This window comes from Mus pahari, chromosome 9 (assembly GCF_900095145.1).
Source record: "Mus pahari chromosome 9, PAHARI_EIJ_v1.1, whole genome shotgun sequence".
Taxonomy (NCBI): domain Eukaryota; kingdom Metazoa; phylum Chordata; class Mammalia; order Rodentia; family Muridae; genus Mus; species Mus pahari.
In genome coordinates, this window is record NC_034598.1 from 6351958 (window position 1) to 6364722 (window position 12765).

The 12765-nt window shown below is 41.8% G+C and overlaps 1 protein-coding gene across 1 annotated transcript in view; it reads right to left on the reverse strand.

The window, feature by feature from the left end:
* Slc16a10 (solute carrier family 16 member 10) overlaps positions 1 to 12765 on the reverse strand; it is a 97017-nt gene that overhangs the window by 27430 nt on the left and 56822 nt on the right. Inside the window, exons 2-3 of the mRNA XM_021205195.2 lie at positions 7719 to 7863; positions 3582 to 4035 (exon numbers count right to left, since the gene is read on the reverse strand). Of these exons, the coding sequence (XP_021060854.1) occupies positions 3582 to 4035; positions 7719 to 7863 (599 nt within the window). The remainder of the gene's footprint in view (positions 1 to 3581; positions 4036 to 7718; positions 7864 to 12765) is intronic.

Consider the following 12765-nt stretch of genomic DNA (forward strand, 5'->3'; position numbering starts at 1 on the left):
ATATGACCTAGCACAAGGCAAGGCCTGGGCCAAGTAGTGGGGGGGGGTGGGTAGGGGAACAGAGGTGGGGGGAGGGGTATGGGAATCTTTCGGGATAGCATTTGAAATGTAAATAAAGAAAATAATTAAAAAAAAAAAATAAAAAAAATAAAAACTGGAATGAATTAAAAAAAAAAACAGATTAGAAACTATTAAGTGCTGTTTTTAAAAAAAGGAAAAAGAAGAAGGGCAGGTGTGAGGAGTTTGGGAATGCTGGGTGGGAAAGCAATCTTCACTTGCGGCCAGATTACCATAGAACTCAGGGCAGTTTAGTGCCTTCTGCACAGATAAGTAGAGAGGAGGTGGGCACAGGAGCTTAGTGGGCAAAGCAGCATGCCAGGAGAGACCCTCGAGGCAGCAGAAGCCAGACCATGGAGAGTCGGGTAAGCCACTTTAAGGTCATTAGATATTTTTTTCCTTTTAAGATTACATATGATGTATATTTTTAATGGAAAAAAAAGGAAAACCAACTGAATAAATTGTAGGCATACTAAAACTATCCCTTGGGGGTAAAATGCTGAAAGGAATTTTGATCAAAAATCCCTCACTTTACTGCATCAGAATTAAGTTCTTACAAAAGCTCTCTAAAGTTAACTGTGGGAAGCAGGAAGTATACTATAGTAATAGGAGCCCCTGAGTGTAGTATACAGGGGACAAGAATGTTAATCCTGCAACTGCTGCCCTTGTGGACACTGAAAGCACTTAATTCTCCTGTAATAAACATCTAAGATTCATCCACAAAACTTCTGTTAGCATTCTCTTATGAAAAGCACAGCCATGCTAATGTCAGCAGACAAATATAATCCAGGACCTATAAGACAAGAATAGAACTGGTGGCTGCTTATTGCCTTATACAAACTTAATTACCTTGGCAACCATGACAGAGGAATTAAGACATTTTAGGACCTATGTAACAGACCATACAGTTTTAAAACAACGAAAGTGTAAGAACAATTCGTGCATCATATATCAACTCATCTATCAGTGAGAACAGTGACAAGTCACCGAGATGGCTCAGGAGCAAAGGCGCTTGCAGCCAAGGATGGCGGCTGAGTTCAGGGTGAGAACCCACAGGGTAGAGGAACTAAGTCCTCCGAGTTGTCCCTTGACCTCCTCACAGAGGTGGCCTGGGCTAGAGTATTGGTGATGATGATAGTGAAAAGTGGTCAGATTCTGGATAGACTTTGAATGACAAGCCACCAGAATTTCCTGACTACTCTATCAGGGGTGTAATGTCCAAGAGGGAGGAGCTAAGGTTTGAGGCCTGACTCTCTGGAAGGGTAGAACTGCTTAGAAGTTAACAATTCGCCTACTCTGATCCATGAGACTTGCATCCATACATTAAGATTGTAAGCAAATAGGCTTAACAGAGAGGCATCTGGTTCTTCCTTTTTAAAAAGTCAACTGCAATTAGTCATGGTGGTGCATACCCATACGTGAGACATGGAGGCATTAGGACCAGAAGTTCAAAGACAGTCTAAGCTACATAAGATCACACAGACACATACACAGACACACACACAGACACACACACAGACACACACAGACACACACACACAGCCAAGAGTGCACTTCATGGTGCTTCTGATGTTCACAGAAAAGAAAACTGAAAAATTCATCCCCAGTTTCTCAAAGCTCCAGTGTTAACATAACACTTCATGCCGAAGACCCAATGCCAGAAAACTTTTTCTAATTCTCTAAGCAAAAACTAGCTTTCTCCTGTGAATCTATAAACCAGGAGTTAAAATGATTTACTCTGCCTACTTTACATATTTATTATAAGGGCCAGATAAAGTATTATGTGAAATTAACCAATTGTAAACCTTATAACCAGATATGGCCATTTCTCTGAGTATTTTCATCTTTTAGCACCAATGAGAATTAGAAAAGAAAAAACAGTTGGGGTCAGTGACACATGCCTGTAACTAAGGAAGCAGAGGAAGGGAATTCACAAAGGACAGCCTGAGCTACATAGTCAGCCTCAAAACCGGGGTTAGGGGTGGAGATACACAGTCAGTGTCTCCTCAACTAAGAAACGGTCACAGAGGTAGGTTGGTAAAGCTGGTCTTTCTCAAGAGACCCATATTCCAACAAAGCCTAACTCAATGGTTGTAGAGACACCTGAAAGGATGAAGAACTAACAGATCAGGTTTACTCACTACAAATGCCATGCAACTCCCGTGCCGGCCCTAGTCCTCACCCATGCTTTTCCATTGCCAGCCTAGCAGCTTCCTACCATCCCAGCTTGTCCTCAACAGAAAATTCATAGAGCAAAATTATTCTCAAACCCAGGCATGTTCCCCACCTCTCATCACAACTCCTGGGCTCAATTTCTTTCTGAACTGTGCACAGGAAACCACTAAGGAATCATGGTGTAGTTATTAGCTGATATTCTAGGCCTATGAACTTTGTGAGTCACTTTTACTTTCACCAAAAATTTTAACTACAGAAAAATTACAGATGTCTCAAAGTAGACTATAAGGTTTAAACAGAAACAACCAATCAACCAACCCACGAAGTTAGTTCATACACCAAAGAAAAACTGAAGCAAACGCCATTTTTGTTCATTATTGAACTGTATTTATTTTCCACCACAAAAAGTAAAGAAAAAAGGAAGAGGAGAAGGAGGAGGAGGAAGAGGAGGAAGAGGAGGAAGAGGGGGAGGAGGAAGAAGACAACAGAGAGAGAGAGAGAGAGAGAGAGAGAGAGAGAGAGAGAGAACCTCTGAGTACATTTTGCCTGAGGCAAATACCTTGATGCTACTTATTGGTGATTCGGTATAAACAGGCTGAATGTTGATATTGAAGAAAACGATAGAAATGGCTTGAGCACTTGAAATCCTAATTCCCCATAAAACTTTAAGGCTCTTCTCTCATTTAAATCTTCCCTGTCATTTCTCAAATACTTCTCTGATGAAAATTCTTGTGTTTTCTAGAAGTATCTCACAAATTGATACAATGTTTCTTTGTGTTAGTCACTGTCATTTTGTTTACTTAATTTCTGCATCCATCTGTTCAAAATTATTAATATTAACAAGGTCATTACACTCAATTTATCCCTTAATAAGATCAGCAAGCTCCTTCTGGAAGTGATCTATCAGATCTTTTTGCTACATTTATTTCCGGGGTGTGGTGGAGAGGTTCCCAGCTGCAGCAGTGAAGGTTGGAGGGTGACCCTCAGGAGTCGGGGCTCTCCTCCCACTGTGGGAGCTTCCAGACATCAAACTCGGGCTGTCAGGCCCGGCAGCAGACGCCTTTCTCCATTCAGACATCTTACCATTTCACATAGCTTACCTGGATATAATGCATTCCAAGATTTTAGTTCCCCCTTTAAAAACTGCGCTTGTTTGGGATTTTTAAAATGCTGGAACATACCATTAGACCCTTTGATTGTCTGATGGGGGAACTGTTCTTGTTTGAAAAACCTTTCATTCCCAGAGTCTGGGGGCAGACTTCAATCTGACATGTCTTGCTCATCTAGATAGATTTCCCTGTGTGACCTGATGATATTCATCACAAACAGAGCCAAAGATGCATACTTACCAAGTGAACATAAGGCACAAAGTATCCAAAGAGTGCAAGTGGTATCCCAGCAGCCCACACTGCATAGGCTGTCTCCTTGAAGAGGGCAAAGTTGAAGACTTTTTTTGGAGGACTAAGCTTTCTCCTGGAGAAGAATGAGCTTCTGCTGACCCCACTCTCTTTCTCTTTGGTGCTGGGAACAAGAGGTCGGTAAGTAAAGCCAGCCAGAAAGAGAACAAACATGAAGATGCAGAGGATTCGCAGTGTGTTAGAGAGGCCCACACTGTTGACTAGATTCCCTAACAGCAAAGGGAGCAGAATTGTGAAGACGCTGCTGCCGGCTGTGACGATGCCGTTGACTAGTCCAAGGCGCTTCTTGAAGTAGTGTCCCAAAATGACCAGTGACGGCTGGTAGGCAAAGGAGCAGCCACAGGCAAATATGATTCCATAGGTGAGGTACAGAGGCTCGATGGAGCTGCATAAAGATGAAAGAGACAGAAGAGAGCTTTAATCTGTTCTTAATGGTGCCTGGCAAAAGAAACTCTTACACTGGGGCTGAAGAGAGAACTCAGCAGTTATGTACATCTGCTGCTCTAGCAAAGGACCTGGACTCAGTTCCCAGACCCCACATGGCAGCTCATGATCCCATAACTCCATCTCAGGCATCAAAGATAGCCTCCTCTGGCCTCTGCGGACACTAGACATGCACAGGGTGCATATGCATATCTGCAGCTAAACACTTATATGCATGAAATAAAGAACAAATCTTAAAAGGAGTTCCCTTAGCAAAAACAGATCTTGTCAATGTTCTCTGATAATAAAAAAATAAAAAAAATAAAAAAACAAGAATGGGGAAAGGCCTAATAAATCAAGAATACAGCAGTAAAATATTTTCACTTAATCTGAATGTCTGAAAACTAACCACTAAGGTCATCAGTGCCTTGTCCACTGTTCCCTGCCAAGGACAAGGACCTTCTGCTGAACCACATACAGCATTGAGTAAGAACTGTGCTCTGCACAGCTCAGAAAAGAGCTGCCAGGAAGGGACAAGAAAATCCTGTTCAATAATACTTTCAAATTACATTTCAACTATGCACACTCATTATTTTTATGGCACTCCCCAGGTGCTTACTAAGCAATATACACCAAGAAAAGACTATGTGTGGTACTGTCTCCCAGTGTTTTGTCAAGAATATTTGCATGGAAGAGCAGCTGGACTCCTCTCACCCGCACTGGCCCAGGGCTGCCAACCAACCTTCGCCCTGTATTGCGCTGTTCCTGTATTACATTGTGCAAGACAATGAGAAGTCACATCCCGATTGCACTAAGACTAAACTAAGTGTGCCCAGCAGTAATTTCAGTCTGCAGACTTTTATAGTAAGTTCTTATGTTGTCTCAAAAGAATAGTAAAGGATATAAGAATGTTTAATTTAATCAAATAACCACATCTCTTAGGACAGTGAAGGGGTATGTGCTTTGAAACAATTTAGGTAAGGACTAAAGGAAATCAAGTGAAAAGTTGCCATCTTTTCTTTCTTTTTGCAAAGCCAATTCAAAAGGAGACTTATCAGTAGTAAAACCAACTAAGAAAGATAAAGCTGGTTAATAATTAAAGTTTGAACAATAATGCTCACCTACCAGTATACTGAGGTATCACATGGACTCGGATCTGGTCAAATTAAGGCATGCTGGCAACCCTCTGAGAGGCCCTTCCCCCTTGATTAGTTCACACCCAGCTCTACCTTTAAGAGCTCCTTCTGGACCTTTCCAGATTAATCTCACTTCACTCTGATGACCAAATCGCTGCTCTTGACTCAAAAGACACAATGAACAGAAACGTGGTAGAAAAGAGTTTGTGGCTTCAAGTTCATCGTGGTCTGCTTAAAGAACTACTTTTATCTCTATCCCAGTAAGAACTGTACAGAACAAGTAATGCTTCACTTTAAATATACTTTAATTACTACTATTGTATTTATGTGTATGGATGCTTTGCCTGCATGGACATCTGTCCTCCATGTGTGTGCCTGGTACTTATGAGACTAGAAGAATCCCCTGAGATTGGAGTTATAGACAGTTGGAACTACTATGTGGCTGTTGGAAGTCAAACCCAGGTCCTCTACAAGAACAGCCAACGTTCTCAATCACTGAGGTATCTCTCCAGCCCCTGCTTCATTCTTTTTGGTTGGAGGGGGAAGTTGTCTGTTTTGGTTTTAGACAAAGTCTCTTACTGTATGGCAGAGATTAGCCTTGAGTTCCCAATGCTTCATTCTGTATGTAATTTTCCACATAAGCAGTTTTCCAAAATAATTGCAAGTTCTTGAATTCTCAAAAAAGCAAAACAATTTTAAAGAAAAGGTAAAATCTACTGTACATTTCTCTGCCTCCCTCAAAATATATATTAGAACCAGTACTGATAGCATTATTATTATCACAAATATCAAGTGCTATAATACAGAGATGATAAAGCCAGATGGGCATGTGCATATAGCAGAAGCAGTCTTTGGAGCATGAGTTGAAATCTCATGCACTTACTGAGATTGGCCTTGCATCTTCTTGTGAACCTTTGTGTCACTGTTCTCCTAGAACGTCTGTCACTCATGTCTGTCCTCAGGACAAACAGCTGCTTTCAATGGTTAAGATTGGACATCTAATTGCAGTGTAAGTCAGTAAGATTACAAGGATTCAGAGGCAGGACACTGGTGTGACCAGTGTGCTAGAAGGCAGAAGAAGAATCACAGGAAAAGTGGACCTGCCACCTTATGCTGGTAGCTTACACCTGCTCTCTCTCTGACACTCTGTGATGGTCTGACAGCCTTTTACTATCAGGTTAAACAACGAAACTGAGTCATGCGAGGATATTACATATATCCAGATCAATGTGGTCTCTGGAAACGCCTCTCCTGGGCTTTGAGATATGGAGACAGAAGAAGGAGAGGCACACAGTAAATGTCTCTCCTGGGCTTTGAGATATGGAGACAGAAGAAGAGCCACATGCTGGTTACAGTATCCAGCTGGAGAGAAGGCCCTGAGCCTCTCCCCCTGGTAGTCGCTCCAAGCCCTCAGGAGAGGCAAAGCTACAGGTTCAGTACCTACAGAATCTAAAACAAACTTTTCTTTTTATACAAGAGGTTTAGAAGCCATCAGAAAGGCTCTTTAAAGATGAAAACCTTCTTATGCTACTAAGAAGTATAATTTGGAGGAGCCTGAGTAGAATTTGAAGGGAAAAGTACAAATGCTAACTGCTTGCTTAACTGAGGAAGAGCTGTGCGTGTGCGGAGTGATGTGAGAAACTAAGCATGCCATTGAATAAATAAGAAGAAACTTAGAAAGCAGGGCCATTCTACAAGCTGGACCCTTCTGACGGCCACCAAGGACTACATCATGGTTTTCAACTACGGAACAAGAGGGTAGGCGGGGGGAGGGACGAGATAGGCCCCAGCTGGAGAATGGTCTTCAGGCTTCTCCTTGCTAATGGCCCCTGCTACCAACCAGTGTGGCAGGGTACACCAGTGTTCCTCTAACTGAAATTCTCAGGGCCACAAAGAGAATTGAGGACAAGAGCTCTGAATACCACAGTGTATCCTGACATTAGTGTTTTTGGAGGCCTGCATCTTTTCTTCTAATAGATGTAGTTTATGATATTAAGTTTTCAAGAATATTTAACCACCTCATTTTGTCATGATATTAAAATGTTAATATTTTTTTAAATTTTTATTATTTTCTTAAACCATAGACTGGAATTCTCTATCTGGTTGGCACTGATTTAAAAGACCTTATTCTCATCAATAAAATAATTTTCTTATCAAGCTTATTACTTTAAATATCACTCAAACCTTTAGATCTAAGATGGCAGTGACTTTAAACTGAAGCCACAGGTTTAGATAACTCACAAATATAACTAGTTTCCTTTATGGGTTTACGTAAATAGATTAAGACAAATGGAAACACATTTTTCTTGGCTCCAGTGAACACATACATCCTGACATCTAAGTTGGCCCCTGTAGGCAAAGTATTTAAATGTTTAGCCTCTGGCATGCTGTTATGCGTGACACTTCTGATCTATGGAATGTTAAGATTTTAAGGGGATTCTCTTTGTAAACAGCGAAGTTTTAACCTGGAAGGTTCAAGAACAATGTCAAGTGGTGGCCACGTCCTTACCTTACAAAAGAACTGGACATGAGTCCAATGAATCCCACAGCTGCCCCCACAACAGCTGTTCTCCGGCAGCCAAACATGTCTGTGAAGACACTCACTATGGGGCAGCAGAAGAAGATCATGCCCATCGACAGCGAGCCCACCCATGCTGGGGAAGAAGACGGGAGAGCATTACAACATTACAAGCTGTATTTAGAAGGCGGCTAAATCACTTCAAAGAAGACTACTGGTGCAAGCTGACAGGCAGAGGAAAGAGAGGCCACAGTAAGTCAGCAGCAAGCCTCAACACCTGCTTAAGTACCTGGCCAGTAGTAATTCATACAGCAACTGTATTTAATTGAATTCTTTAAAAGCTTGTGCATTTAAATTAATTGAATACTCTTCTATGACTTTGTCTAATTGATATCTGTGATCTTAAGCAGTCTATAATCTACTAGACAAAATTCATAAAAGCTGGACAAGTGGAGCAACCTGTGGTCCCAGCACCGTGGAAGCTAGGACAGAAGGAAAATGAGATCAAGTCAGCTTGGATGACACAGTAAGACCACACACACACACACACACACACACACACACACACACACACGCACACGCACACGCACACGCGCACGCGCACACATACACTCCCAATACATTTAGTTTAGGAATTTATGCCAGGGTCATTTCTTTTATGCAAAGAAATGACCACTAAAATTAGGACAGTGACTATAACTCTCTTGTTTTAGGATGTTTCTGGAATCCAGGGTCTCACTCTGTAGCCTCTTCTGGCCTGGAACTGATTATGTTGCCCTGACTGGCCTCAGACTCATCCAGTTCTGTCTCAACTAGCCCTCCAGATTCCTAGACGTCCAGGAGTGAGCCTGGATTAACTCAGTGGAGAAAAGATCACTATCGTTCGGACCGAGGAGATGAGAAAGGAACATCTGCGGAGCATCTGGACTTAGGGCTTTGGTTTGCTTTGTTTGGCTTTTTTTTGTTTGGTTGGTTTTTGTCCTAAAGAAATTGACTTGTATATAATATTATTTCTGACCTGGACAATAACTTTAGGGTATTTGCTTTACCATTATTTATAAAACTATGTTTTATTTTCTTCTCTGCAAGTATGTTATTTTCCACAACTTCAAAAAAAAAAAAAAAAGATAGTAGGAATCAAAAGTCATAGTTTCTGATTCTATTTAAAAAAAAAAAAAAAAAAAGCAGAAAGCAGAAAGCATAGGATATAAATAACCAGAGCAGTATGTCAAAGAACCAAATGACCTGCCATCAAGCCTAGAAGTTTTTCCCAAAACAGTTTAATAAATAAGCCAATAAGTCCTATATCCATGAGGGTATACAGTATACCCTATACTAAAGCTGTCACTTCCCTTCTGAGTTGGTTTAAGAATCTTGGAAATGGATTAGTCATATACCTTCTCAGAACTACTGAGGGTTAGGAAAACTGTCCATGAACCTCAGCGCTGGACCATACATCCTAATGTAAAGCCCTGACATAGGTAAGAAAGTAATGTCTAATATCTAAATGAAGATGCCCAAACTGATACCTTCATGATCTTTTTGCTTTCTTGTAACTTAAGTTATTCCTTTTTGGGTTTTCTGGCATTTTGTTTATTTGTTTCCATTTTTTTCGAGACAGGGTTTCTCTGTATAGCCTTGGCTGCCCTGGAACTCACTCTGTAGACCAGGTTGGCCTTGAACTCAGAAATCTACCTCCCTTTGCCTCCAAGTGCTGGGATTAAAGGCGCGCATCACAACCACCTGGCTAGGTTGTTCTTAAATGATGTGATATTCTTAAATTGCCGTGATTCTAATGTTCCTCCTTTATCAGAGGGAAGACTGTTATCTTAAAATTCTTTTGGGTGCTGGGACCAAACTTGGTCCCCACAAGAGCACAAATGATCATAACCACAGAGCATCATCTCTCCAGCCTATTGCTTTATTTTTGCTGCACCAACATCAGCACTATGATGAAGAGAACATCTCCAGAGGATGCAACACAGTTCCTAACTAACCAAACAGGAGACCACAGGATGCTCTGCCAGACGGCCAGGGAAACCTGGTCCACCCAACCTGAGTTGAAACCAAGAAAAACATCCATCCGCGAAGAACCAACCTAGAACACATTAGCAGGGGCTCTGGGGAAGGGAGCTAGCAAACTGGAAAGATGGTATTGGCTTGTCTGCAGAGGCTGAGCATGAGGCTGAAGAGGCCGAAAACTCGGTCTGCAGAGAACACAGGGGCAGGCGGGGGGCGGGGGCGAGCCATGTCAGGAGTTTGGATTGAGTTTATGTACTTCTTGGGACAATTTCTCAAAGCTATTTTTACTAAGTAGTTTGTGAGTGCTAATTTTTAGGACTTTTCTAATTGGATTACATCCCCCTTCCACCCTGCAAAACACACACACACACACACACACACACACACACACACACACACACTGAGTCACTCTTTTTTGGGAAATTTCTATCATCTGGAAGTAAAATAGATGTTGGAAGATGTATATAAAGTTGATTCAGCATCCCATACATTTGCTTTATATTTTTAGTTTTGTGCATATTTTTACAATATACAGTTGAATTTTTCAGCTTTTCTAGAGCAAATATTTGTGGGTATATGTGATTTTTAAAAAGCCTGGATAACTGTGGCCACCTACTAAGTATTTGTGGTTTAGAATGAAAGGCTTTTGCTAGGCACTCGCCTGGGTGGTTGAAGTAGGAGGACTGCTGTGAGCTTCCATCCAGCCTGAGCTACAAGGATGTTGTCTTAAAAATAAAAAAATCACTCATAATAATAGTGTAATCCCATTCAAAAAGATCTTAGTAACCTATGTCTAAAATACAGTTTCTGGGATAGGTGTGGTGGTGCCCAGGAGGCTGAAGCAGGAGGATCTCCACGAGTTTGATCTACACAGTGACTTCCAGGACAGCCAGGGTTACAGAGTGAGACAATGTCTCAAAAATAAACAAACACAACAAACAACAACCAAAAGAGAGAATACACTATCAAACCCAGCAGAACAGAACACTGGTATCCATTCTTAGTTCATAAAGGCACTTTTACAAGCAAGGCATGAACATCGACTAATAACCCACATCATGAAATCTAAGAGTACATGTTACATGCAATGTTCATGAGTCAGAGTACACTCTGCCAAAGAAAACAAAATAAAGACAGCACTGCCACAACAAAAACCCTGTCAAAGTCTTTGACAAGCATGGAGTTTGGTAAAACTATACATGGTTTTATCATTTCTAACAAATATATTATCTTTCACAAGAAAAAAATCTTAAAAATTAGAAATCACACCTGCCTGCTGATTCTGTAAGCATAAAAAATATAAGCCAAAAACTGAAAGATAAGTAGTCATAATAGTCATTAGTCATAATTTTGTGCTAAAAAACGAGTGATCTCATAGGACATTAAGTCTATGCCAAACATGAAAATTTACAGGCTTGCAAGTTTATTAAATAGCACCAACAGAAAGATATAATCATATAGTTTCCTGATTACCCCCTCAAATTTATCTGTGGGGGAAGCAGTTTCCTCTGTCACTGGATGAGCACTTCAGCATATTTATGTGGTCTTTTTTACTCATGTTAAATAACAGAAAGCCTGCAGCCACTCCAGCTGACGAGCCAGCCTTCATTCAGTAACTATTTTCTAGGACCCAGGGATGATCGGAAAGACTTGGAATCAGCCGTTCCCATCACTCCCCATCCCTAGCTGTTCCTTCTCTCTAAGGTGGGTGTGGGAGAAATGAGGCCAGGGAAGGAAAACAAGGACATTAATTACACATCGGTGACACTGCCAACAGAGACAATGCTGATTGGAACTGACTTTTTCTCAGATGCAGTTCTGTGAGTTCTTCAGAGTCCTACCTCTGAATCCTTTTGGCCACAGCTCTACCTGACAGCTTTTTGGCTGTCATTCACAAGACCGTTTGAGCCACCCCACCCCTCAGGCAGTCTATGTTGGCAGGAGTCAGAACAGCTGTGGGGCTACCTCTCACCTCCTCAGCCTCCTCTGTAGGAGGCACAGAAGCACTCAGCAATCCTTTCAAACCGCAGCCCAGCCACCTCCTGCTCAGCTCTTTCCTTGCTGGATATCTTAATTTACTCATTTTAATGTGTGCAGGCATTTTGCCTGCATGTATGTTTGTACATCCTGTGCATGCAGTGCTGGAGGAAGCCTGACGCGGGACACCCCAAGACTGGAGGAAGAGCAGCCAGTGCTCTTAACTCTTAGCTCTTCAGCCCCTCCTCGGTGAGGCTTCCCGAACTGCCCCAGGTCTCAGTGCTCCCCAGTGGATAGAGGTGCTCTAGGGACTCTACTAAATACCAAGTGAAAGAGCACACGCTCTGGATCACCTTCCTGAATAGGAGGAAGAGACCACTGCAAAGATTTCTGAAGAAACCTCATAACATGATCTTTCTAACAAGACTCCTTCTAGGAGTTTTAGAGTTTCCAGTACTATTTTAAAGCATCACACCAACCCTTGAAAACCCATCAAACACAAGAGTCACTTCTGAGTTAACACTTGAGTACCTTAGAGCCTCTGCTGAAATTTCATTAGAACATTCTGTTAATTGGCAATTGAAGTTAGGGTAATCTAATCAAATTTGAGAACAGTTATATTTTTGAATGAATAATTATTTGCTAGTGGAAACTCCTAAGATGTCTATTTCCTGTAAAGTTTCAACATATTAAAGAATTCAAGCCCTTGGACTCAGTTTGCGACTCAGTTGGTAAAGTGGCTCTCATGCACCAAGCCCTGGGGTTGTCCCCAGAACTGCACATGCCAGGATGATGATACACACCTGTAATTCTAGCACTCAGCAGGTAAGACAGGAGAGTCATTATTTCAAGATCATCTTCAGCTATGTGGGTAGTTTAAGACCCTCCTGAGCAACAAATGGCTCTATCTCATCTTCTCATCTCAACAAAAACAAAAACCTCAGAGCTCTAGGGCCAGGGCTGGAGGAGAACTCTAGGGCCAGGGCTGGAGGAGAGCTCTAGGGCCAGGGCTGGGGGAGAGCTCTAGGGCCAGGGCTGG